The 27,258-nt window shown below is 47.5% G+C and overlaps 3 protein-coding genes across 7 annotated transcripts in view; 2 read left to right on the forward strand and 1 right to left on the reverse strand.

The window, feature by feature from the left end:
- The first annotated feature begins 252 nt into the window (after positions 1 to 252).
- The window catches only part of LOC101038212 (zinc finger and SCAN domain-containing protein 5A), a 91,807-nt gene continuing 64,801 nt past the window's right edge, over positions 253 to 27,258 (forward strand). For 2 of the 4 annotated variants that reach the window (XM_074385876.1, XM_010331926.3), the window contains exon 1: positions 2,901 to 2,991. In XM_074385876.1, coding sequence (XP_074241977.1) covers positions 2,959 to 2,991 — 33 coding nt within the window. In that variant the 5' untranslated portion in view covers positions 2,901 to 2,958. Of the gene's footprint in view, positions 343 to 2,900; positions 2,992 to 27,258 lie in introns of those variants that run through there. The other 2 variants (XM_003944034.4, XM_074385877.1) reach the window with 2 other exon arrangements.
- LOC101038746 (zinc finger and SCAN domain-containing protein 5C-like) overlaps positions 2,902 to 27,258 on the forward strand; it is a 104,831-nt gene continuing 80,474 nt past the window's right edge. For both annotated transcript variants that reach the window (XM_010331927.3, XM_010331928.3), the window contains exon 1: positions 2,902 to 2,991. The gene's annotated coding sequence lies outside the window, so the exon portion shown is untranslated. The remainder of the gene's footprint in view (positions 2,992 to 27,258) is intronic.
- The window catches only part of EDDM13 (epididymal protein 13), a 37,189-nt gene continuing 15,711 nt past the window's right edge, over positions 5,781 to 27,258 (reverse strand). The window contains exons 7-14 of the mRNA XM_039466176.2: positions 26,998 to 27,051; positions 26,567 to 26,584; positions 24,307 to 24,321; positions 20,852 to 20,878; positions 18,632 to 18,658; positions 12,862 to 12,989; positions 10,377 to 10,414; positions 5,781 to 6,095 (exon numbers count right to left, since the gene is read on the reverse strand). Coding sequence (XP_039322110.1) covers positions 6,071 to 6,095; positions 10,377 to 10,414; positions 12,862 to 12,989; positions 18,632 to 18,658; positions 20,852 to 20,878; positions 24,307 to 24,321; positions 26,567 to 26,584; positions 26,998 to 27,051 — 332 coding nt within the window. The 3' untranslated portion in view covers positions 5,781 to 6,070. The remainder of the gene's footprint in view (positions 6,096 to 10,376; positions 10,415 to 12,861; positions 12,990 to 18,631; positions 18,659 to 20,851; positions 20,879 to 24,306; positions 24,322 to 26,566; positions 26,585 to 26,997; positions 27,052 to 27,258) is intronic.

Raw genomic sequence — 27,258 nt, forward strand, 5'->3', positions numbered from 1 at the left:
TGCTGGGCCACAGAGCTTGCCCCAGGTCCCGAAGCAAAGTGGCAGTGCCTGGACTAGAAGTTCATCCCCATCAATTTTGACTTATGGAATCTCAGGGCTCAGTAAAGAACGATGACTGACGGAGTCACACAGCAACCGGTGTGACAGGGACAGGTTTCCAGAATTCCAGTGTCTTAATACGAAGCCCTTGTAGCACTTCTCAGAGAGAACAAAACCATTGGTCTTGTGTGCTCAGAAGAAAGCTCAGTGGTCATAAGATCCGATACATACAACTTGCAGATCAACACACCAAGACTCTGGAGGAAGTGAGGGCGGTCACTTGTCCAAATCTCCAAAGAAAAGGTAAGAATGGTGATCATCAAAGCTGCTGACACTTAAGTGGTCACTCTGTGCCAGCTACTGCTCTGAGGTTCCCTTAATTCTTATAACCACCCGTACATTTGAACATCAAATTCTAACATCATCCTCACTGTACCTGTGGGGAAACTGAGGCATAGGGTGTGTGTGTGTGTGTGTGTGTGTGTGTGTGTGTCTGTCTTGCCTGAGGCCCTAATACTAAGGGAGCAGATGTGGGGCTCCATACACTGTTTCACAAAAAGGGAAACCGAGGCCCAGAGAGGGTGAAAAGTCACCGGCTCACCCTCTCCGGAACGAGTGGTACTGGGTAGGTGGCCTCAAAGACATAGCTTGACTCAGAACCCACAGCCCCTTCAACTCGGCTTTCTCCCCTCCGTGGGCGGCAGTGAAGTCGCAGGGGAACAGGGAGGGGCCGTTACCATGGAGACTGGCCCATTCAGAAACAGGGTGGAAACTGGGAGTTGCCCTCAAGTCCCGGGCCACCACTTTGGAGCCAGCATTTTCGGTCTCGGAAATGAGACCCAGAGCGCCTCGCGCGAGCAGCCCCAACTTCTCCGCAGGCGACATGCGGCAGCGCCCGGGTGACGGAAGCACCCGGACCCCTGGACTTCGCAGACGCAGCATGAGGGCCGAGCCGCCGCAACGCGCGTGTGCAACTCTGTCCTGGCCTCGTGGCATCTCCACCAATCGGAATCCTGCTTTTTGCCTGGCCCCGCCTTATTCCCAGACTTCCGGTGTCTTGCGGGCTACAAAACCACCTTAAAAGTGGAGGACTCGGCGACTTCCAGAGACTTCTGGGTATTGTAGTCTCAAAGGTGCAGAGCAACAGGTGGCGCACGTTTTAGTAAAAAGAAGCTTGGAATACAAACGCCTACACCAGTGATGACTTGGCGGGTTGGAAACGCTTGTTAGATTCTTTCACCTGCTAGTATTTGTGGGAAAAGCAGGAAGGGAGGAGAAGGAAGGTGGCCGCAGAGGCTTCTGGGAGTTCAAGTTCAGCCGACGGAGCAAGGGCTGGGAGCTGCGACCCCCGCCCCGGATCCGGAAGTGGTCGCCGAGGCCTCCTAGCAGCCAATGTGAATGCGGGAAGTCCCCGATCCAGGCGTCCCGCTCTCCCCGGCCCCGCTCTCCAGGTCCTACCACGATGACTGACTCGTTTGCGGCTTTGGGACCGGTTGTAGGGGGCTTGACCGTCACTAGTAGACGTTTCTGATTGTGTCGCGGTCACCATGGTAACGACTTTCGCTTCCCTTCCGCCCTCTATGGTGACGTCATTGGAGGAGGCCGGGCTGGGGTGGCTGGAGGACAGGGAGTGCGCATGCGCCTGGGGCGAGGAGGCGGGAGGAGGGGAGATCCGTGGGAGGACCGAGCTCAGAGGTGGGGTTGGAGGAGTTCCCTTGACCTTCAGGGTTGTTAGTGCGGAGGGGCAGCTTTATTTAAATAACAATATGCGTGCAGGCGACCTGCCTGATTTCTGGCGGCGTGCTTTCTAGTAAGTGCGCCGAGACTTTTTGCAAGAATTGGTTGACTTTTTTCCCCTCCCTTCCCGGTTTTTGGTTGGAAACCCAGACTTTGTTTCACGCCTGTCGCCAGGTTAACTAGGTCACTGTTTGCTCTCAGGAGCAACCCTTCCTCCCGCAGTTCGCTTGGTCCTTGATTACAGGTTCGTGCTGTGCATTCATTCATTCAGTGAGTGCCGAATAAGTGCTAGTGGCCAAGGATACAGCGGCGAGCTCCGCAGCTGAATGGCTTCAGACCTTAGGAGTCCCTCAGTACCAGGGTTATTAACATTGGGGGCTGACATTGCTTTGTTGTTGGGGGCTGGCTGTCCTGTGCGTTGTAGGATGTCGAGGATCTTCCCTGACCTCCACCCACTGGATGCCAGGAAAAATCCTCTCCAGCCTCCAGCTCCCTCGTTGTGACAACCAAAAGTGGCTCCAGATATTGCCGAATGTCCTCTGGGGGCTGAAGTCAGCCTACTGAGAACTACGGCCCTAAAGGTTTTCCTGAACACCCTTCTATACCTTCTGATAACTTGGTCACCCAGTAAACTCTCACCAGCTTGTTGAAATCTCATATGGATGTCTGGACATGATCTGACACATTAATTTCATTTTAAATCAAATTTAAAAGCATTCCCACCATCAAAGGGAAGGGATGATTAAATGTACAAAGGCCATTAATGGTATGCAGGAGAAGTTACAAAAAACTAACATCAAGCACCTGGGCATATAATAATCTGGTTAGCATATAAAACCTTCTAATGATAAATGAATTTATAAAGCTAGTTTAAAAATTAGTTACTACTGGGTTCCACCAAAATAAAATACATTATTTTTGCCGAAGTTATCTATGGAGGGATTGGCATTCTCTTCTGATATGGTTTGGCTGTGTCCCCACCCAAATCTTATCTTGAATTCCCACATATGGGAGGGACCCGTGGGAGGTAATTGAATCATGGGGGCAGGTCTTTCCCATGCTGTTCTTGTGATAGTGAGTAAGTCTCACGAGATCTGATGGTTTTTTATAAAGGGGAGGTTCACTGCACAAGCTCTCTTCTCTTGTCTGCCGCCATGTGAGACGTGCCTTTGACCTTCTGCCATGATTGTGAGGCCTCCCCAGCCACGTGAAACTGTAAGTCCATTAAACCTTTCTTTTGTAAATTGCCCAGTCTTGGGTATGTTTTATCAGCAGTATGAAAACAGACTAATACATCTTACATCTGTCTGTCATCAACTTACTGGGTGGTTTCCGTGGCTTTTAGCAGTTTATTACATTTTAAAGGATCGTTTGCACATGAATTGCCATAAGAAAAGACAAGAGCTTCCTATGAGCTGCTATGCAAACACAGCCATATCAACTCAGTCAGAATGTTACAAATAAAAGATCATAATCATAGCAGCAGCGTGTAGTAACACTAACTGGTGCTAGCAGGCATGGTGTGGTGACAATGCCTGAGCTATGGTTGCAGGATTTCTGTGGAAACACTGTCTTTAATTCCCACAGTGACCATATGAAATAGGTACAGTGCGTATCCCCATTTAACAGAGGAGGACATGGAGACACAAGTAAAATAAGTGCAGCTGAAGGGTGAAATATTTTTTATTTTACATTTTTAATTTTGAGATAATTTTGTGTTTACAGAAAAGTTGCAATGATATAGTACAGAGCGTTCTCATGTATCCCTTCCCCGCTTCCTCTACTGTTAACATCTTGTGTAATCCTAGTAGATGTGTCAAAACTGTAACATTGTTGCAGTACTGTTAACTCCAGACTTTGTTCACATTTCCCCAGTATTTCCTCTAAAGTCCTCTTCCTGTTCTAGGGTCACATGTGGGACACCACATGACGTTTAGTTGCCATGTCTTCCTGCCCTCCTCTGATCCGTAGCAGTCTCTGACTCTCCTTGTTTCTGATGACCTTGACAGTTTTGAGGAGTACCGACTAGGTGTTCTGTAAAATGTGTCTCCATTTGGAATTGTCTCATGCTTGCTCATGACTAGACTTGGGTTATGGGGAAGGGAAGGACTGACTTAAAAATTTTTTTTTAATTTTAATTAAAAATTTTAAATTGATACTTGGTTCAATTATTAGACAATCTTTAACCCATGTTTGGAAAAACCTAGATATGTGAATCTCCTTTTTAACTATAAATGTTAGAAAATGTAATTGCAGATCAATTTTAGCATTCAAATTGAGATGTGCCACAAGTGAAAAATACACAATGGATTTCAAAGACTTAATACAAAAAGGAGGATATAACAGATCTCATTAACAATTATTTATATTGATTACTTGTTGTAATGTATCTTGGGTATATTGAATTAAATCGTACATATTGTTCAAATTGATTTTACTGGTTTCTGGGCTAGCAGGAAGTGTGAATTAAATGTGGCTCACAGATGTTTATTGGATAACACTACCCTAAATAGTAGCAATACATTAATTGAGAAATATGTGCCAGGCAGTGTGTTTGAGAAATATTATCTCATTTAGAACACGTGGACACAGAGGGGGAACAATGCACACTGGGGCCTGTCAGGGTGTGGGGTTGTGGGGAGGGGGAGCATTGGGAAAAATAGCTAATGCATGCTGGGCTGAATACCTACGTGATGGGTAGATAGGGGCAGCAAACCACCATGGCACGTATTTACCTATGTAACAGAACTTCACAGCCTGCACATGAACCCTGGAACTTAAAAAAAAAAAAAAAGAAAAAAATTATCTCATTTAAACTTTATGAGGCAAGCTCAATAGACTGTTTCTTAAACTCCACTTTTGAATGATCCGTGGGGTAAAAGAAGATTCCATCCCTCTATGCAATATACCAACTGACGCTTCAGGCTCACCGAACGCCCCTGGCTAGTACAGTGCTTTCTAATATGCCTTCATCTTCTCTGTAGGTTCAGTTGTGTGATTACCAAGAGCTGCTTGTATTTATTCTAAACCTTTTCATTCTAATGGATTTTATTTAAATTATGTAATGCAATTACATTTAACATAAATGAGGAAAATATGAGTATGTAGGCAAAGAATATTTTCCCATCAAAACAATAATTTAGTGGGAAAGATGTGGTAAAGGCTGACTGTTAATAAGAGCCACAACAAAAAATATGTGAAGTTGAAATGGGCAAGGTGGCTACTGGGGTAATCTTTTTCTTTATTTTTTAAAGTAGTGAGAATTTTGCTTAAATAGCTTTGGAAGCATGCCTGTGTCTCTACTGACCTTTTAAGGGACAGACTGGAAATTGTAGGTCCATAGACAGGTACAACAATAACAACAACAAAAAACCCTGGTATTGTATCAAAATATTGGCAAATGAGTGTACAGTTTTATATTTTAAAACAAAGTGGTGAAAGTATTTTTAATTACCTATTGGAACCAGCTTATTTGATGAACCAACAAATGATGGTTCTGATCATGATGATAAGAGGACTTCTACCCTGCTCTTACTATCCCCATTTTACGATGGTAAAATAAGGCATTAAGAGACAATAACCTCCCCAAGGCTGCATATCCAGTAAGGGGTGGAGCTGGGGTTCAAACCCAAGAAACCTGTCTCTAGGTTGACAAGCTGTCAACCAGGACATGAAACCTCCTCCAGAATAGGCAAGAAACATGCAGGCTGGAGAGCTGGACACATCTTTCCCTTGGAGCAGCCACATCCTCACATCTGTATTTCCTCGGTGGGGGAGTCCCAAATCTTTACACAAAAGAATACGGAATTTGCAATGAGTCAAACTGGGTCAAATCTCAGGTCTGTAGCTTAGTGTGATGTTGGGCGAGCCATCAGTCCCTCTGAACTGTAGTTTCTTCACCTGTAAAGTACACAATTAGCTGGTATTGTTTATGATTCTTGGTAAACCACCAGCATACCTGTTAATTCTCAATGTTGGTCGAATGGAATAACCAACCCTTTTCAGCCATTTCAACAAGTATATGTTTTATTATGGAAGTAGTGGGGAAAGTTTGAGAATGATCTGGAGGAGAGATTTTAGGAGAAACCCCTGCAGATGCTCTCTCAGACGCTCTGGGTGCATCCTCCCAAGGCACGGCTCCCACAGAGACCTTCCAGCCATGCCTCTGGGCACCCAGGTGCCGTTCCTCAAAGGACCCAGTTCATTACACTCCACACAGAGAACTTTCTTCAGAGGTAAGAATGCCAGGGAGATGGAGGCCTTGTGAAGGCTCAGCTGAGATGGAGCAGGCTCACTAGAAAGAACAGCAGGGATCATCCCTAAGAACGGAAAGAAAAGAGAGAGAAATCTGTGCATTGATTTCCATCATGCATTCTCAAAACTCCTTGCCTGGTGCCGTCTCTATCCTCCCCTACAGGAATCTCTGTGACCCGCCTGAAGCCCACCTCCTCCCTCCATCATCCTGGTCCACTCTCCCCCATCACTAAGTTCCACCCACTTTGTTCCTACACCCACCAACCAGGCTGTTCCAGCACCTGGAACACACTTCCCTCAGATCTCACGGACCCTAGGTTAGCCCAGTCACCAGGGCAACTGTCTCCTCCTCAGAGCAGGGCTCTTTTAGAGACCAGCCAGCAGAAGGAACCGCCCCGCCACCCCGCCCCGGGCCCTCCCCCGCCCCGGGCCCTCCCCCGCCCCGTTCCTCACTGTCCCAGCGCCGGGCTGGAGCGCGTCCTGCTGCCCCACCTCCCACTAGAGGGTGAGCCCCACAGGAGCAGGGACTGCCCAGGCCTGCCTGCACTGCACCCTCAATCTGGTGCCCTGGAGTCAGGGTTGCAGGAAGAGAACTTAGTTTGCCAGTGGAGGCTGGAGTTCCAGGGATGCATCAGGGGTACTTCTTGCTCCCAGAGGGGCTCACACGTCTGTGTGAGCTGGGGTCCTCAAACTGTGTTCCACAGGGCCAACTGCGGCTGCATCCCTTTCAATAAAGTTTGTTTTTGTAATTGAGGTAAAATGCCCATAACATAAAATTCACCATTCTAACCATTTTGAAAGTGCACAATTGAGTGGCTTTTACTAAATCTATGCACAAATAGATGTTGCGCCCTTGTCACCTCTAAGAGTGGCACATTTTCATCAACCGAAAAAAGAAATCTCTTAAGCAGTCACTCCCCTTATCCTTCTTCCCCTCAGCCCCTGGAAACCACTAGTTGACCTTCTCCAAATCTGTGTATGTAATACCTATGGCATCATATACTGTGTGGTCTTTTGCATCTGCTGCTTTTACTCAGCACAAGGTTTTCAAGGTTCAGCCATGTCGTTGCACATGCCGGGACCTAATTCCTTTTTTTAGGGCTGAGTAAGAATCTATTGTATGATTGTACCATGTTTTGCTTAGCCAATCGTCAGTTGTTGGCCACAGTCACAGCCATCGGTGTATTCTCTGTGATTGCTTTGACCTCCGACAGCAGAGTACAATAGTTGCAACAGACGCCATATGCCCTGAAAAACCAACACTTACTATTTGGCCCTTCACAGGGAAAATTTGCCAACCTCTTGGCTAATGGGTCGGAGGCACACCGTTATATGAAAATAACTATATGGTTTGACTGGTACTTTAATGTTTGGTTAAAGAGAGCCTGAAAAACCAGTCAGCACTATTCATTTCCCTCAGCAGTCTTCCTCAGTGAAATCTGAAGGATTGCTGAACCAAAGCATTGCTTAGGTGAATCGAGAGGATTTTTCTAGTTAGACACAGATCAAGGGATCAATGTGTGTAGTGGCATATGGAGTTGGGGGAAAATGTGGTATTTTCAGGGGAATCCAAAGTGGTTTAATACAAGGTGGGTATGGTGGCTCATGTCTGTAATCCCAGCACTCTCAGGACGGGTGTTCAAAACCAGCCTGGCCAACATGGTGAAACCGCATCTCCACTAAAAGTACAAAAATTAGCCGGGCATGGTGCATTCACCTGTAGTCTCAGCTACTTGGGAGGCTGAGGCAGGAGAATCGCTTGAACCTGGGAGGCCAAGGTTGTACTGAGCCGAGAGCCTGGGCAACAAGAGCAAAACTCCATCTCAAAAAAAAAAAAAAAAAAGTTTAATATGGACAGGGGATGGAATGTGGGACAAAGAGAAGTGGAGAAAAATTTAGAGAAGCAGGAAAAGTTTGGAGTCTGAGAACCCTTGGGTTCCACGCCAGGAAGCTGAACTTGATCAATGGGTCAGAGGCTTCCTGCCGTGTTCCCTGAAAACCTGGGATGTTTTAGGGATTCCACAAAGGTTTGCTTTGATTTCCATTTCAAAAATGAAACTGTTTCTTAAAATGGGTGTGTACCTAAAACACAGCCCATGGACTAAAATTTTTATTCACTGGAGAGCCACACCAACCTGTTGCATGCTTTACATATAGAACTTGGAAAAAAAATTTTCATTAACGGAAGGGCATGTAGAGTTTACAAGGCAAACTGTTAGATAACTGTTAACATTTGAGTGACTTATCTCTGGGTTAAGATTTTTTTCTCCATATGAACAACTGAAAGGAAATACTGAAAGAAAAGGGATAATAATACAAAGAAGCATAAGACTGCAAAGGCCTCAGCAGATGAGAATAGTTAGGAGGTAAAGAAAGAAAAAAAAAAAAAGACTGCAAAGGCCTTCAGAGTAAGATGTAAGACCAAAAGATCTTCAGAGTTCAACGTAAGACCGCAAAGGCCTTCAGAGTAAAACGTAAGACAGCAAAGGCCTTCAGAGTGACGTAAGACCGCAAAGGCCTTCAGAGTAAAACATAAGACCGCAAAGGCCTTCTGTAACCTGTGCTTGCAAATCTTATCACCTGACTTCATCATAGGTAAATGCCACATAGTTAACCTTATGAAAAGTATTTCTGGTAATGAAAAGCAACTTTGAATTTTTTATAGATTGGGATTCCATGTAAGATTTCAGTAGAAACATGTTTTGGATTTACTTTCTTTTAAAGTGTGAAAGACACTGATAATAGTTGATGAGCTTTCACTGGTGGATTTAAGCTGGAGTGTAGCAGGGGGTAGAGGTATATTATATCACGCCACTGCCTCACGTGATATAATTTACACTTTTTAATGTAAAGAGAGCACTGGGGATGCCAGTGGCAGGATGAAAGGCAGACAGCGTAGGAGAGGCTCTTTGTAGCTGTCAAGGGAAGAGAAATATCCCATCTGTCTTTAGTACTTTCTCACCATGCCCTGGACCCTAGCCATGACCAGGCTACCATCATCTCATGGAAACCGAATAGCCTCTCAACTGGCCTCTGCACTTCATGTCACTGAGACATGTCCCATTCCCTCCGACAGCCTTTCTGTGGCTTCGCCTGACTCTTAGGGTTGGGTCTAAATGCTTGCTCTCATCTTGTAGGTCTGAGGTGGTCTGCTGAGCATGCCACCCACGCTTCTCCCACAGTGCTCTCCCACTCCCTCCCCTTCTTCTGCCCCATTTTTCTTTCTGACTCCAGGCACGTCTAGGCCACTCTCCACCCCAGGGCATTTTTACAAGCCAGTTCCTTCACCTGGAGTCTCTTTCACGTGTTTTCTGTCGGGCTGGCAACCCCTAATTCTACAGGCCTTTAATTCAACGTCACTTTCCTAAAGAACCTTTCCTCCATCACCCAACTATCCAGGGTCAGGTTCTTCAGTTTTCTTTTGTATAATAGTCTGTGCTTTTCCTCTGTAGCTCTAAGCATCACCTGTAATCATCTAATTGTTTTCTTGTGAGCACAGGAATGTAGTCTGCCCTGTTCACCACTGCATCCAGGACACATCAATGAGTAGATGTAGACACAGAATTATCATATGACCCAGCAATTCCACTCCCAGGTATATACCCCAAAAGATTTAAAAACAGATATTCCAACAAAATTTGTTTATAAATGCTCATAGCACCACTACTCACAACAATCAAAAAGTAGAAACAACCCAGTGCACTTTACCTGATGATGGAGAAACAGAATGTGGTGTATCCATGCAGTGGAGTACTCAGTGGGAGTGAATACAGTACTGATACAGGGTAGAACATGATGAACCTTGGGAATACTATGCGAAGTGAATGAAGCCAGACAGAGGGCCACGCAGGTTGTGATTCCATGGGTATGACGTGTCCAGAACAGGTAAGTTCTCAGAGACAGAGCAGATTAGTGGTTGCCTGGAGCCAGGGGAGTGGTGATGTCATTGCTACCGAGTTTCCTTTTAGGATGATGGAAGGATTCTGCAAACAGTGCTGATGGTTGCCCAACATTGTGAGTGCACCGAATGTCACTAATGGTTCATTTTATGTTGTGTGTGTTTGGCCACAAGTCCTGAGACTTGCGGAAAAATGATAAAGTGAGTTCATAAAGGAGCTCCTCCTGCCTGAGACGTCCCTGTCATTTACACTGTGTTTTCCGGCCCATGTCGGGCAGTGGCTTGCATTTAAGGGTGACAAACTTGGGACTTATGCATTTCTGGGTTTCTATGATCATAACTTCCAAATCCACCTGTGTTCCTGACCTCAAATGCCAGGCAGTTGGGATGAACCTCCCCCACCCCACCTCAGCGGTGGAAAAAGCCCCACTTCCCTGCCATCACATACCTGATGTCCAGTTCCAAGTTACAGTAGTGGCAGTAACACTTGGGAGGAAAAGGTGAACCGGAAACAGAGAAGGAAACAGTTGGGGTGAGGCGAGGGAATTCCTTCCCTCCCTCCCTTTCTCCCCATCCTCCTCTCCCTTCTTTCCTGCTCTCCCCCTCTGCTGTTTCCCTCCAGTGGTGACATCCCGTGGGCTCTATTCAGCTCCCCCCTCTCACCACTCCCACCTTCTTCCCCATCTTCCAGCCAGTTCTTCTCCCCAGAAGCGGCACAGTCTCCTAAGCTGGGGTTTCTCAGCCTCCGATTCCCGCCATGTTGACCTGGGTTCTCTCTGTCGTGGCGAGCTGTCCTGGGCCAGGTAGGATGTTGAGTGGCATCCCCGGCCTCCACCCTCTAGATGCTGCTAGTGCTCCCTCTGTCACAACCAATCATGTGCTCCAGACACTGCTGAGTGTGCCCTGGGTGGCAATGTCACCCCAGTTTGAGAACCACTAGCCCGTCACTGTCCCAGGCTCATCTCCCTGGCCGCTCCGTTTTCCTCACTCCTCACACTCAGCGCATAAGCAGTGCCTGTAGAACTGCTGCGCGGCTCCCATCTCCACGGGCACCACGGTATCTCCTGCCCTGGCAGGGGACTCCCCCTCTCCGCCTCCACTCCCGCCTGATTCTGATTTAACTCCCCACAGGCAGCACCCAGAGGGACGCTGTCATAACCCAGAAGGGATCTCACTGGTGGCTGTCCACAGGTTTAGAACACACACTTCCTCCTCGTGTGGTCTGTGAGAACCTTGCGTGACCGGGGCCCCCCTGCCCCTCTCAGGTCACATGGATTTTCCTTTGGTTCCTGGACGGCACTCAGCATGTGCCTTTCCCAGGGTCAGCTGCGTGGCCTGCTCTGCTCACGGTGGTTGCCCCCAAGCTACTCTGAAGGCACGGTCCTTCCGGTCTGTCATCTCTATGTCCTGCCCGGGGAAGTGGCCCATGGCCCTGCTCACTCAGCGATCTCACCCTGATTTACTTCATGCTTTCTGGAGCTTGTTTCTCTGCAGTCCTCCTGCTGTTAGTCACTGTCAATCATGCGAGCTCCGGGGACTCTAGGACCTTATGGGCTCTGTCGTCCTCTGAGTCCCCAGCATCTAGGGGGGGTCCTCTGCCCACATGAGTGTCTCAAGACTGAATGAATGAATGATGCCTTGTCACTTCTTTCTTTCCTGCCTTCTTTTTGTTTTTCTTTCCTTCCTCTTTCCTTTCCTTTCCCTTTCCCTTTCTCCCTTTCTTTTCTGTCTTTTCTTACCTTTACTTTTTTGAGGCAGGGTCTCACTCTACCACCCGGGCCGAAGTGCAGTGATGTGATCTTGGCTCACTGCACCCCCCCACCTCCCAGGTTCAAACAATTATTCTGCCTCAGCCTCTCAAGTAGCTGCAATTACAGGCGCCTGCCATCACACCTGGCTACTTTTTTTTTAGTAGAGACGGGGTTTCACCATTGCTGACCAGGCTGGTCTCGAACTCCTGGCCTCAAATGATCTGCCTGCCTTGGCCTCCCAGAATGCTGGGATTACAGGTGAGAGCCACCACGCCGGCCTGGCTCGTGGTTTCTTGCACCCTGCCATATTTTCACATCTCTGAGTCCTGCACATGGTATTTAATCCTCTGGAAGGCGTCCCCGGCTTCTTCTCTTCAATTGGCTGATTCCTTCCTGTCCTTAACCCACAGCGGAGGGGTCACCTCCCGTAGAAAGCCTTCCATGTGCCCATGCTTCCCCTAGGCCGCAGTAAGCCCCACTGCCTCCTGCGCTGGCACGTGCTCACGAAGTGCCACCACTCAGTGATCTGGCTCTCTCTGCGGAGGCCTGCCTCCCTTGCAGTATTAGGACCTGCTCGAAGGTAGCTCAACCATCAGAGTCCCCAGCAACCAGTCAAAGCCTTGGTCCTTATGAACGTCCCTTAGAAATGGCAAGAGACAGTGACAGAGAGAGAGGCAGAATGAGTGACAGTATTTCAGAGGAGCCCCCGGGGCTGTGTTAGTGCAGAAGGGAGTAGCTTTTGTCCCAGTCTAGAGGTGGAAGGGAGGGAAGAAGGAGAGAGGAGGAGGAAGGTGGGAGGGAAGAAAAGGGGGAGGAAGAAAAGGAAGGGGGGAGGGAGAGAGGAAGGAAAGAAGGGCAGGAGGGAAGAAGGATGGGGAAGGAAGAAGGGAGGGAGGAAGCAGAGGGAGGAAGAAAGCGGGAGAAAGGCATGAAGGGAGAAGAACAGAGTGGAGGGAGGGAGGAAGGAAAGAGGAAGGAAGAATGAAACGCGAGTGGAGGGGGGGAGGGAGGGAGGGAGGGAGAAAGAGAGGGTGTTTTACAGAAGAGCTCTCCCGGCATTTCCCTCTGGGCACCTCAAGGCTCCCTCCGTCCCCTCCTCTGTGTCCCCACCTCCCTCCTCCTCCCTCCTCCTCTGTCCTTCCTCTCTTCACCCTCCTCCCCTCTGTGCTGGCCTCCTCTTACCCAGTCCCCTTTGTTGTAGGTCACGAAGAGGTAGGTTATCACCATGTAGGCACATTTCAGGAAGTTCCATCTGTTCCTCCTCTTGGGGGGTGGTTTCCTGGATGGGGTGGTGGCTGCGAGAGGCTTAACTGAAGAGAACCGTGGAGACGAGTTATGCTGACGGCCTTCCCTCCCTGCCCTAGAGCTTCCTGCCCCTGCTCTTTCTCCATTCTGATCTCCAAACTCACATCTCTGCCTGCCTCCGGAGTTGGAGTTTTGGTCCACACCTGCCACCATTGCCAGCTTCCCCCTTCTCAGTGACCTCCATACCCCAGACAAACAGTCAGGGAAGCCTTTTGGCTGTCTCACACCTCACATCCAAGACATCACCGAGTCTGACCCTGTCTTGCCCAGGTTTCTCACCAAACTGTCAGAGGGGTTTGAACCAGAGCGGCTCCATCTTGAATCGGGGCTGGATGAAATGAGGCTGAACCCTACTGGGCTGCATTCCCAGGAGGTTAAGATAGTCTTAGTCACAGGATGAGAACAGGAGGTCGGCACAAGATACAGGTCACAAAGACCCTGCTGATAGAACAGGTTGCAGTCAAGAAGCTGCCACAACCCACCAAAACCAAGACGGTGATTAAAGTGACCTCTGGCCGTCCTCACTGCTCATGGTACACTAGTTATAATGCATTGGCATGCTAAAGAAGATGCCTACCAGGGCCGTGACAGTTTACAAAGCCATGGCAACATCAGGAAGTTACCCAACTTGGCCTAAAAAGAGGAGGAACCCTCAGTTCCAGGAAATCTCCACTCCTTTCCTGGAAACCTCGTGAATTATCCACCCCTTCTTTATCATAGAATCAGGAAATAACTATAATATAGTCAATACAGGCCGGGCGCGGTGGCTCAAGCCTGTAATCCCAGCACTTTGGGAGGCCGAGGCGGGTGGATCACGAGGTCAAGAGATCGAGACCATCCCGGTCAACATGGTGAAACCCCGTCTCTACTGAAAAAAAATACAAAAAATTAGCTGGGCATTGTGGCGCGTGCCTGTAATTCCAGCTACTCAGGAGGGTGAGGCAGGAGAATTGCCTGAACCCAGGAGGCGGAGGTTGCGGTGAGCCGAGATCGCGCCATTGCACTCCAGCCTGGGTAACAAGAGCGAAACTCCGTCTCAAAAAAAAAAAAAAAAAAAAAAAAAAAAAAAAAATATATATATATATATATATATATATATATATATATATAGTCAATACAGCAGCCTTTGCTCTCGGCCTATGGAGTAGCCATTCTTTTACTCCTTTGCTTTCTTAATGAACTTGCTTTCACTTTATGGATTTGCCTCAAATTCTTTCCTGCATGAGGTTCAAGAACCCTCTCTGGGGTCTTGATTGGGACCCCTTTCCGGTCACAAGGCCATCACCTCTCCCCCATCCTAGTCTCAGGCTCTGCTCTTGCTGGCTGCCTCTGCCTCCTCTGCCATACTTTCTCTTTCTCATGAGCGTGAGCAGGATCACTGTAGCACCAGATCAGACCGCGGCGCGTTCTTATTTCGGACCTCACGTGCTGCACGCATGCTTCTTTTGCCTGTGTAACATTTCCCCCGTCTTTTTATTTCGAAAGTATTACACTCAGAAAATCTGTTTTTTACAGGTAGACCTGTCTGTCAAAAGAGGTTTTCAATAAAAAATAAAACATTATCAGTGTAAACGCAAATGCAAATCAAAAAAGGAAAAAAGTTACTTCTCCCATTGACAGCTCAGGAAGCGATTCCTCCCTGTCCCCTTTGCTTAGCGCGTTTACTTTAGAAACCTTGCCACTGCAAGTCTCTGTCTCTTCAAAGGGTACACACATCTTTTTCAAAGCTAAGGAAGCCTGCTGCCAGCACTGTGAGCCAGGCAGGTGTTTTCAACGACCTTGAAACCATCCCTTGGAAATGTAAACACTGAGGAAGGTACTACCCACTTCTCCCCAGCTTCTTGTTAGGAAGGATGGAGCCTCACTTTGGTGGGCACCCCACTGCTAGTAGCAAATTTATCTCCTGTAAGAAACATATTAGAAGTTTATTTTTGGGCCAGGTGCCGTGGCTCATGCCTGTAATCCCAGCACTTTGGGAGGCCGAGGTGGGCAGATCACGAGGTCAAGAGATTGAGACCATCCTGGCCAACATGGTGAAACCCCATCTCTACTAAAAATACAAAAAATCAGCTGGGCGTGGTGGCGGGCACCTGTAGTCCCAGCTACTCAGGAGGCTGAGGCAGGAGAATTGCTTGAACTCGGGAGGTGGAGGTTGCGGTGAGCCAAGATGGCGCCATTGCACTCCAGGCTGGGCAACAGAGCAAGACTCCCTCTCAAAAAAAAAAAAAAGATTTATTTTTCCCTTAGATTAACAAAATAAACACAGATGGCTGCCTCAATAAGCAGGTTAATTTCAGATGAACCATGTACAGCAAATAGAGTTGCTAAGTCCTCCTCTTCCTTGAGGACTAGCTGCTGTTTATCTTGAGAGCGGGTATGTAATAAGTTGTATCTGTTTGGCTATATAAAAGGGTGAACATTTTTTTTCCGTCTTTGCAGTCTCTTTGAATATCACGTTCTGGGTTTAATACTTACCCATCAATAAAACTATTTTCGGCCGGGCGCTGTGGCTCAAGCCTGTAATCCCAGCACTTTGGGAGGCCGAGGCGGGTGGATCACGAGGTCAAGAGATCGAGACCATCCTGGCCAACATGGTGAAACCCCATCTCTACTAAAAATAAAAAAAATTAGCTGGGCATGGTGGCACGTGCCTGTAATCCCAGCTACTCAGGAGGCTGAGGCAGGAGAATTGCCTGAACCCAGGAGGCGGAGGTTGCAGTGAGCCGAGATCGCGCCATTGCACTCCAGCCTGGGTAACAAGAGCGAAACTCCGTCTCAGGAAAAAAAAAAAAAAAAAAAAAAAGAAATAAAACTATTTTCTTTCTCTTCTACCTGTGTGGAGAAGATCACTGGGTCTGGAGGATATTTTGTGTTTAATTATATGTCACCAACACCAGCCTATCCCAGGCCTCTCAGAAATCCCCTCCCAATCAAAGGTACACAATCACATCTATAAAAAAAAAAACGAGGCTCTTCTTTCTTTCTTTGTTTGCAATCCTTTTGCCTCTTCTTTCCTTTTCCTTGCCTGGCTAGGACTTGCACTAGCTAGAACACTCAGTGCAATGTGAAATGCAAGCGGTGATAGCAAGAACATCTCAACTGTGACCTCAGAGGGGACATGCTCTACCCCATCAGCCCTCTGTGTCGCTGGATTCCACGTCTGAGGACTCGGCCAACAACTGGCCAAAAATACCTCTAAAAATCCCAAGAAAAATAGCAATACCACAATTTAAAAAATACAAAAATATAACAGTATAGTAGCTAAGGAGCATTTACATGGGGTCAAGTATTATGAGTAATCTAAGATGATTTCCAGTGTGCAGGAGGCAGGAGGCTGTGCATAGGTTAAATGCAAGCACCGGGCTATTTTGTATCATGGACTTGAGCATCAGTGCATTTTGTTATCCGCACAGAGGTCCTGGACCCAACCCCTGAGGATACTGAGGGTTTTACCTTAAATAGGTTGTTCCTTGTCATTTTTTTGGTAGTTATTACTTATTATATTAAGATGTTCCCTTCTACTCCTAGCTAGCTGAGGTGTTTTCTTGTTTGTTTTTTTAATTTTGTTTGCTTGCTTGTTTTATCATGAGTAAGGCAGGGCATGGTGGCTCACATCTGTAATTCCACCACTTTGGGAGGCTGACGTGAGAGGTCTCTTGTGCCCAGGAATTTGAGACCAGCCTGGGCAACATAGGGAGACCCCCAACTCTACCAGAAATTTAATATATTAGCTGAGTGTGGTGTTGCATGCCTGTGGTCCCAGCTACTCAGAAGCTGTAGGGGGAAGATCACTTGAGCCCAGGAGTTTGGGGTTGTAGTCAGCTGTGATCATATCACAGCACTCCAGCCTGGGCAACAAAGCTAGACCCTGTCTCAAAAAAAAAAAAAAAAAATCATGAATAACTGTAAAATCATACCATATTCTTTTTCTGTATCTGCTGAAATAATGTGCTTTTTTATGTTAATAAGGTGGGAATACTATGTATTGGTTTTTATCTATGAAACCATTGTTGCATTGTTGGAATAAAGGGAATTTGGTCATGATTCTTTAAACTATCTTGCCAAATTGGATTTGCTAATATTTAGTCTAGGATTTTGCATCTATGTTTGTGGGAAAGAGTGGCCTGAAATTTTCCTTTTTCATATTTGTCAGATCTTTTATCAAGGTTACTCTGTCCAAAAATGAGTTGGGAAATGACCATTTTTAATGTTGTAGATTTCATGTAGGATCAGTGTGATTTCTTCCTTAAGTGTTTGAAAGAATTCACCATTAATGCTGTCTTGAACCTGGAAGACGCTTTTGTGTGGGGAAAGGATATTTAATTACAGATGACTTTTTTTTTTTTTTTTTTTTTTTTGAGACGGAGTTTCGCTCTTGTTACCCAGGCTGGAGTGCAATGGCGCGATCTCGGCTCACCACAACCTCCGCCTCCTGGGTTCAGGCAATTCTCCTGCCTCAGCCTCCTGAGTAGCTGGGATTACAGGCACACGCCACCATGCCCAGCTCATTTTTTGTATTTTTTAGTAGAGACGAGGTTTCACCATGTTGACCAGGGTGGTCTCCATCTCTTGACCTCGTGATCCACCCGCCTCGGCCTCCCAAAGTGCTGAGATTACAGGCATGAGCCACCGCGCCCGGCCCCAGGTGACATTTCTTTAACATGTGGAGGATTGTTCAGATTTTTTATATCATGTCATTTGTTTTGGTAATTTGTAGTTTTCTAGGATTTTGTCCATTTTATCTAAACTTTCGATTTTATTGGCATAAAGTTTCTCCAGTTATCTCCTTACTGTTATTTTATTTATGACGTTCTCGCTTCCTTCCGAATATCGACAGTTTGTTTCTCCTCTGTTTTTTCTTATCAGTAATGCCAAAGAATTAAATTTCTATTACTCTTTTCAAAAGAACCCACCGTTAGTGTTGTTCTGGTTTTTTTGTTTTTTGTTTTTATTTGAGGCTTGCTTAGTTACCCAGGCTGGATACAGTGGCACAATCACGGCTCACTGCAGCCTCCACCTCCCCAGCTCAAGTAACCCTCCTGCCTCAGCCTCCCAGGGAGCTGGGACCACAGGCGCTGCCACCATGCCCAGCTCTACCTATTTTAAAGCGCTCATCTCCACCATCTGGGTCACTTGGAGGCTTGCTGCTATTATCTGGTTTTCCTTCCCTTGGTTTTCTGCCCCACAGTCCTGTCACCCAGGACTTAACCTGGTAATTTCTAGTGGGGAAGAGAGGACTCAACAGTCCCCAGAAGCAGCAGCTGGGACAAAAATGTCTCCCACTCACATCTGAGTATGTTGGGTCTTCTTGATGCCCATGAGCAGTGTAAAGGGGGCAGGTGGCTTGCAGACTTTGGATACCCTTTGGGAAGGCAGCCTCTCAGGTACCAAAGCCCCTGGTCTTATTACCTGAAATCTTCTTTTTTTTTTTTTTTTTTTTTAAAGACAGGGTTTCACCATGTTGGTCAGGCTGGTCTTGAACTCCCAACCTCAGGTGATCCGCCCGCCTTGGCCTCCAAAGTGCTTGGATTACAGGTGTGAGCCACGGTGCCCGGCCCTACCTGAAATCTTCTAAGGCTTTATCCTAGCCCAGACTGAGGGACACACTGTCCTGTGGATGAGGAATGGCGTGACTCCATGCACTCACCTTCCTCCTTGCAGTCACTTGTTTCTTCTGAAAATGAAAAGGAGGAGGAAGAGGGAAGGAAGAAAGGGGGCGAGAGAGGGAGGGAGGAAGAGGAGGAGGAGGAGGAGGAGGAAAACAAGGAAAAGGAACCGTCAGGTGAATGATGAAGCGGATGGAGACCAAACTCTAAATAGGGCTTCTGGGTGCCTCAAATGAGAGAAGAGAATGCAGTTAGTTTCCTCCGTGTCCCTGGATCCCAGGGACTCTCCTGCCTCAAGACCTTTGTTAGGACTGTTGGCCCCACAGGGTTGTGAGGTGTCCCTTATGCTGTGCTGAGATGCGGGATCCGAGAAGTAAAGAGACAGGACGCTGAAGAACTGGAGATGAGCAGCTGGACTCGGGGCGGGGAGGTGGGGGGCACGCCACCTGTGAGTTGAGACAGGCGAGGCCTTGAACACCCAGAAGCGTCTGTATTTATTAGGTACAGGCAGGGGGCAGGGTTGTGAGTGAGGTCATCATCTATAAGCTTAGTGATAAGGCATACATAATCACGTGAGTGACAAGCGAGGGGGCCACCCCATTACGTCACCTGGGCAGAGAGGTGCGCCGTGAGCAGTAGGGGGCCATGCCATGCGCAGTAGTAGAGGGTCATGTACAGAAAAGGGGTCCACCCCCATTAGGTCACTGAGGCAAGAAGGTGGGCTGTGTGCAGCAGGTGTCGTGCGCAGCACTTCTTATCTGGGGGCTGGAGACTTCAAAGGGTTTCTAATAGAAGGATACTGTAAGCCAATGCAGCGGGAGCTGACAGACATGTGCTCTTCTCTTAAGATCTTTATGGGAGGATGATCTGAGCTAGCACAGAAGCGAGGAAAGGCTGACAGGGTGTCCAGCCACCGTGACTGGTCACACCAGAGGGGTTTTTCTCCCTCGGTTGTTTGTGGGATCTCAGGCCTGAGGCCTGCTTTCCACAGGAACTGGATGCAAGGTACTACAACTCCTTTATCAGGAGGAGTGGCTCCTGCTCCAAGCCTGCCATACAGCGTATGTCCTTTCAGGCAGGGACGCCACCCCCGGGGTCTTTGGTTCTTGTCCTGGTCTGACTGTTTTCCCATGTGCGGCTTCTGTTCTGTGACTGCTCTAGGCATTCCTCCTACTACAAACTACTATATGGTTATATGGAAGGATTCTATAAATCGGCACTAAATGTGTCGGTACAGCTCCGACTACAATACCGTTATGATTATATAAGCTAGATAGATGTAAGCAGTAAGTTATACTTCAGGCAGTAATTCCATAAACTAATATATGATTATATATAAAGGATTATATAAAGGAAATAGCTGAGTAGTAACACTACAAGATATTCTTCAGGCACTAATTGTGCCTGGGGTTTGCACAGCTCTCCTTCCTTGGTGCCCATGTGGAGGGTTACCCACACATTTGCACATGCTGTTCTATCTTCCTGGAATGCCCTTCCCCAGCTACGTGTGCCTCACCTGCCCTTCTTCTTCAAGGCTTTGCTCAAATGTCATGTTCCCCTGACTGCCCTTTAAAAACTTCTTTTTTTGAGACAGAATTTCGCTCTGGTCGCTCAGGCTAGAGTACAATGACATGATATCTGTCACTGCAATCTCCACCTTCCAAGTTCGAGCGATTCTTCTGCGTCAATCTCCTGAGTAACTGGAATTACAGGTGCACGCCACCACGCCTGGCTAATTTTTTGTATTTTTAGTAGAGACAGAGTTTCACCATGTTGGCCAGGCTGGTCTCGAACTCCTGACCTCAAGTGATCCACCTGCCTGGGCCTCCCATAGTGCTAGAATTACAGGCATGAGCCACCGCGCCCGGCCCAAAAATTTAACTTCTCCCACACTGCATTCCCTCTCCATTACTCTGTTGTCTTCATAGGACATGACAGCACCTGACAGACCTGTAACCTGCCTCTTTATGTGTTTTCTCCTCTGATTGGAATACAAGTTCCACTTGGTCCCAGGCTTGTATCTGTTTTGTTCTCTGCTGTATCTCCAACACCTAGAATAAGATTTTGTATAGGATAGCTAACATCAATTCATATTTGTTGGACAAATAAAAACAGGCTAAACATTTGTGATGCAGATGATGGTGTGGATAAAAAGTGTAAGGTCTGATGCTATTTAAGGCTCCTCCACCATAGTAAAAGGCCAGTACCGTATATTTCTGTGCACAGGAGTCAACACAAAATAGCACAGTCAGCAGACTTACCATGCAGTACTTGGAGGCTCAGCAAACCTAATAAGGAAGACAGGGGCATACAATGCAAGTCAGAGGGAGCAGCATGAGAAATACTTCCAGGCCAACAGGTCCAGCAAGCTCGCCCCAAGCACTCTTCCTCCGAGAAGCCCTTCGGGATTCCCCCATCTTCCCCTTTCACACTGTCCCCAAGGCCACCTCCTCCTGGCTGTAAAGTAACTGCCTGTGACTTGTCCGTCTCCCCCCCCTGCATTAGACTGTCAGTTGGTGTGAGGGTGTGAGCATGTCAGATCCGTCTTTCAGCTTTCCCACATGGCCCTGCCTACTATTCATACCGAATGCTAGGTATTATAGAACATTCTTCCCAAACCAGCTTCCCACAAAGTCCGGGGCATGCACGGACTGAGGTTTTACCTAGGATCTCTGATGTGATCCATCCGGAAGGAAATGGGGTGCAGGAAGCAAGACATAGGTCAGGCGAGCAGACAGGGCCCAGAGTGTGGAGTTCCAAGGAGCCATGAAGGAGGCGGCCGCATGTGGGGAAAAACCACAACATCAGAAGACGGAGGGAGGAGCCCTGGGTGGGTCGTGGTGGATGGTCAGGACGTGCAGAGTTAACAAGGCAGACAGTCGAAGGCTGCATGGTGGGTCAGAGGGGATGGCAGTGCCTTGCAGGACTCTCACAGCAGCCGGGTTAGGCTGGGAGGGAAGCTGCCACGCCGTTCCCATCTTTTCTGTTTGGAGACGGAGTCTCATTCTATTGCCCAGGCTGGAGTGCAGTGGTGCAATCGTGGCTCACTGCAACCTCTGCCTCCCAGGTTCCAGCGAACTTCCCGCCTCAGCCTCCCGAGTAGCTGGGGTTACAGGTGCCCACCACCACGCCCAGGTAATTGTAGTTTTGTAGAGATGGAGTTCTGCCATATTGGCCAGGCAGGTCTCGAACTCCTGACCTCAGATGATCCACCTGCCTAAGCCTCCCAGAGTGCTGGGATTACAGGCGAGAGCCACTGCGCAAAGCCTTTTTCCTATGTGTTGTGTGTCCCTCTAATGTGAGCACCTACATACGTCATCCAAGGGGTGGCACACTGCATTCCCTCCAGTTCTTGTTGTTTTCTTAGTAACAGCTTGCTTGGTATATTAATATAATTCACGTAACTTACGAGTCACCCGTTAAGTGTACAAGATAGTGTTTTTTAGTACATTTACAAAGCTGTGCATCTGTTACCACAATCAATTTTAGAACATTTTCATCACCCAAAAAAGAAACTGTGTACCTGTTGGCCATTGTCCCCCAAACCCGGTGCCGCTACACAGTCAGTCCCTGTTTCTCTGGGCTCACCCTCCTCTCCCGTGGTCCTGGGCAACCACTAAACTGCTGTTTCTACCTGTGGACATTTCATAGAGCTCAAGTCATAGCCTCTGTGCTTTTGTGTCTGGCTTCTTTCACCAAGCACTGTGTTTTCAAGGCTCATTGATGTCGTCTCCTGTGTCAGCACTTTCTTTGTGGCCGAATAACATTCCATTATATGAATAGACACATTGCGTTTACCCATTCATCAGTGAGTGGACATCCTGACACCTGCTTTTGTAGATAAAGTTTTATTGGAACAGAGCCATGCCCATTCACAGCGTGTTGGTTACTACTTTTGTAAATAAAGTTTTATTGGAACACAGCCATGCCCATTCTCTCTGTGTTGGCTACTACTTTTGTAAATAAAGTTTTATTGGAACACAGCCATGCCCATTCTCTCTGTGTTGTCTGTGGCTGCTTTCAGTCCACAAAGGCAGCATTGAGTATCGAGTGGCCGCAGAGACCACCTGGCCCTCAAAGCCTAAGATATTTACTATTTGGCGCTTTACAGTAAAGAAAAAAAAATTGCTGATTCATCCCTGCTTTATATCATTGAATTCTCAAACAGAAAAATATTATCTCCATTAATCAAGTAGGAAAACAGAATCTAAGGAAGTTTGAGTAAGTTATACCCAAATGACAGGTGATGGGAGTAGAGTTCTCACCCAGATCTGTTTGCCCTAAAACTCAGGCTGTCTCGGCTGAACCTCACGCATCCTGGGTAAATGTGCAGGTCAGGGAGAAAGAGCCCCTGTGCCTCGCCGGGCACAGAGCTTGGCACCTGGCGGGCCCTTAGGCCTTACTAAAGACGGGGTTTCACCATGTTGACCGGAATGATCTCAATCTCTTGACCTCGTGATCCACCCGCCTCGGCTTCCCAAAGTGCTGGGATTACAGGCCTGAGCCACTGCGCCCAGCCACTTTAACCATTTTCTAGTTTACACTGTTTAATAGCACCGTTTGGGGATCAGATTGGGCTTCAGCTATTCTCTGCACCTTACTGGCTATGTGAGCACGGGCAAGCTACTCGCCTTCTCTCACCATCATGTTTTCAGTTGTAAAACAAGGATGATGGCTTGGGGACTATCACGAATCAAGCACTTACAACTGTGCCTGGTACCTGAAATGTGCTCTCGAGCTGCAGGATACCCTTTTTCAATTTGTTTTTTCATATCAGGATGTCTTGGGTTTCACTGAGGCTCTGGCTGCATAGAAGTTGGGTTTGGAGGTAGGTGAGAGACGTGGACAGGATGATGTCTCAGAACTGGGTTTTAGATGGCTTTGAATGCAGACCAAAAGAGAAGAGTGTGTCCTCAGCCAAAAGGTAGAATCAACCCGAAAGTCTATCAATGGATGGTTGAATTAAAAGTGCAATCTATCCATATAATGGAGTATGACTCAGCCATGAAAAGGAATGCAGCACTGACACAGGCCACAGTCTGGATGAACCTCGAGGATACTATGCTGAGTGAACGAAGCCAGACTCGAAAGACCACACAGTGCATGATTCCACGCCTGTGAGGTACCTAGAATCCTCAAATTCATAGAGACAGAAAGTGAAGTGGTGGTTGCCGGGCTTGGCCAAGAGTGGACCTCCCTTGGCAGAGATGAGAACAGAAGCAAAATACAAGGGGTCAAATGTGAAAGAAGACTTACGTTTCAATACTGTTGAGATGCCAGGAGCAGACAATCCAGTGGGCATTGTTGGGCACCAGTGGAGGCACCGAGAGGAGAGGAAAAGGAAGAAGTTAGTAATGCCTCCTCCTAGCTCCTCCCACCCTGCTGGTTCTCAAAACAGACCTTCCCAAAAATGAGAAATAAAGTATCTTCCAGATTTGATGGGTTAGGCTGGGGCCCATGGTGGATGACTTGAGATGCTTCTTTGAGACTTTACTCCTTTAGAGATGCATTAATCCAGGTGGACAGAGCCCCAGGTATCCAGTTTCCATGGGGATTAATGTTCCAGAGATTAAGAAGCTATGAGAGCATCCCTTTGAGTCTCCAGGGTTCTCTCTCCTTTCTCCCCTGAGGGTCCGGAGGGACAGAGCTTGGGGAAGGAGCAAGGCACTCCTCTTTGGTTCTCTTCTCAGTCACCCTCCCAACAAATCTGTACAACTCAATACTTTCTTGTCTTCTGGGGCAATACTGTGAGCTCCCTGTGAGCTCGGGGACGTGATATGCTAAGGGCTCACACACTCAGTCCTGCATGTAGCCCCAGACCCACCCATACACCAGACACACCCTCACAGCTCTCCACACAATCTGGGGCTTGCTGTCCACCCTGAAACTCCTTCAGAGAAGGGGGCAGCTGATGGAGGGTCTCTCTCAACTTGTGTTCTACATGGAGAAGAACTATCCGAAGATTCCCTTCTTTTTCTTGTTGCCTTTTCTTCCCAGCACTTGAATACTTCCAGGTGACCCATAGGAAAGGAAAAATAACTTACTTTTTACTGGAGGAAGTAGCAGAACCAGCATTCAGGGAGTTAGTATGGAAAAGAGTGAGCAAGAGAATAGAATCAGCAGACATGACATTCAGTTATTCCTCCATTCAGTGTTTTAAACTCTTTATGTATTAATTTTCAATAGAGAAGGGGTCTCCCTACGTTGCCCAGGCTGGTTTTAAACTCCTGGGTTCAAGCCATCCTCCCACCTCTGCCTCCCAAAGTGCTGGGATTACAGGCATGAGCTACCACATCTGGCCCAAAGAATCACCATTTGGGAGGCAAACACAAGAGCTTAGAAATCCATCACAGACATCCTCCTTCTTTGATATGAAGTAGGGTCCCGTACCATAATTTTAAACAAAGACCCTGAGAAGCACTGCTCTAGCTCAGAGGTCAACAAATGTTCTCTCTAAAGGGTCTGATAGTAAATAGTGTAGGCTTTGCAGGCTACATGGTCCTTGTCACAGCTAGGCAACTCTGCCATTAAAGCACAAAGACAACTACAAATAATACCTAAATGAATGGGTGTGACTGTGTGTCAGCAAAACTTTATTTATAAAAGCAAGCAGTGGGCCTGTCTGGAGTTTGCTAAGTCCTGCTTTATCTCAATAGTTCTCAAACCGTCTGAGCCAAATCATCAGAAGCACCTGAGAAACCTTCTGAAAGAACAGATTCCTGGGTCCCACCCCTTGGTATTCTCATGCAGAAGGCCTAGATAGAACACAGAAATCTGTCTTTTTGAAAAAGTTTCAGATAATCAGTTTGGGGAAACTTCCCTTTGTAACTTGTGTTCCATTTGACCGGTGCTTTTGTAAGAATTCAGTAATATAACAGAGGCAGGTTCTCCAGTATTAGTTTTCTTCAACTCCTTCTAATGAACAAAAATAACATGAATAAGACGTACAAGAAACGTGTGAGGGCCGGAAGTGGTGGCTCATGCCTGTAATTCCCCCACTTTGGCAGACCGAGCTAGGAAAATCGCTTGAGCCCAAGAGTTCGAGATCAGCCCGGGCAACATGGTGAGACCCCGTCTCTACAAAAAAAGAAAATATCAGCCGGGTATCATAGTGTGCACCTGTAGTCTTGGCTATTCAGGAGGCTGAGGCAGGAGGATCGCTTGAGCCTGGGAGGTCTAGGCTGCAGTGAGCTACGATTGCACCACTGCACTCCAGTTTGGGCAACAGAGTGAGAACCCATCCCAAAAAACAAACAAAAAAAACCATCCACACACAAGAGAAACATTTGTGTAGTCCAACTACGTGCCAAACGGTTTTCTAGGACATGTACTAAAAGATGGACAAATCTTTGATCTTAAGCATCAGTACTCATGAGAAGAGGGGCCTCGTTCCATCTTCCCCACACTAGATAGAGTATAAATATATCTGTCTTCACAAGAGACTGCTCCACCATCTTTCTTCCTTGAAATTTCCCCACCCTCTATAAAGGGCCTGGCCCCTTTCTCTCCCCCAGACTATCACTTTTCCTTTGGAAGATGAATGGGGTAAGCTCCCTCGCATTGGAGCAATTTCTACACCAAATAAAAAACATATAGTTTACACTTAGTGAGGCGCTGAAGATGGTTTACAAGAGACAATTACTAAAATGCAGGAATTGTACAAGGCAGCTGTTAGACCCTTAGTAGCCTGAAATCAGGCATGGTCAGAGTATTTACACCATGGGAAATGGCAGTCACTACAAATCAGGGCTTCCTTTCCCACTGTCCCCGTGCAGAGGTGGTTGTTAGACATTTACCAGCATAGCATAGCTTAGATTCTTCAGCAGAACCTGTACTGATGATGCTCCTGCTGCCAGGCCAATGGCTAAACTCTGGGGCCTGGACCAGCCCTTCCCTGACGTTTTTTAAAGAGTTTGAAAGCCCAGAGTGGGTTATGAGAATCTAATTTCAGAGACAAAGACTGTCACAGTACTTACTTTCTTCTTCTGTCCTATCTGGAGGCGACAATGTGGGCAGCCCAGGTTCCAATGGAGGTGCAGAGCAGAGAGAGAAATCAACATGAAGACATGGGTCTCAGACACCACCAACTAAGCATCCCTGACCAGACAGGACAGCAGAGGCAGAGATGAGGCAGCCCAGCTCACTCATTTTATGGGTAAAGACCCAGACTCAACTCCTTAGTCACGCCTTCTAACAAATGTTTGTGAGGCATCTGCTGTGTGCGGGGCATCACACAAGGTGTGGAGGATGCAGGGGATAGACAGCAAAGCAGGCCTGCCCCAGATGCTCGGGGAGCTCACACACTAGTCAGGGAAGCGGGCAGCAAAGGCATGAAAAAGTGGAGCGAGTATTTTGGGTAGACCTGCTGGGTTCCATGGGAACCTGTAAGTGGGTGATGGTTGCTGACCTTGTGGGGACGCCAGGGGAGGCATCTTGAGGGAAGTTAGGTTGTGTCTGAGACCTGGAAGATGAGCAGGGGTTAGCTGGGGGAAGAAATCTGGCAGAGGAGGGAGGAAAGGGTCGCAGACAGAGGGGACAATGTGGGCATCTTCCTGGGCAGGTTGGAGCCCGCAGGTGCGGGAGGATTGAAGGAGGCCCACTGTCGGGGGTCTGTTCACCCGCTGGCGTTCCTCACAATGTGGTGCCCCTATTGTGAGGAACATCGGCA

Source organism: Saimiri boliviensis, chromosome 14 (genome assembly GCF_048565385.1).
Source record: "Saimiri boliviensis isolate mSaiBol1 chromosome 14, mSaiBol1.pri, whole genome shotgun sequence".
NCBI lineage: Eukaryota > Metazoa > Chordata > Mammalia > Primates > Cebidae > Saimiri > Saimiri boliviensis.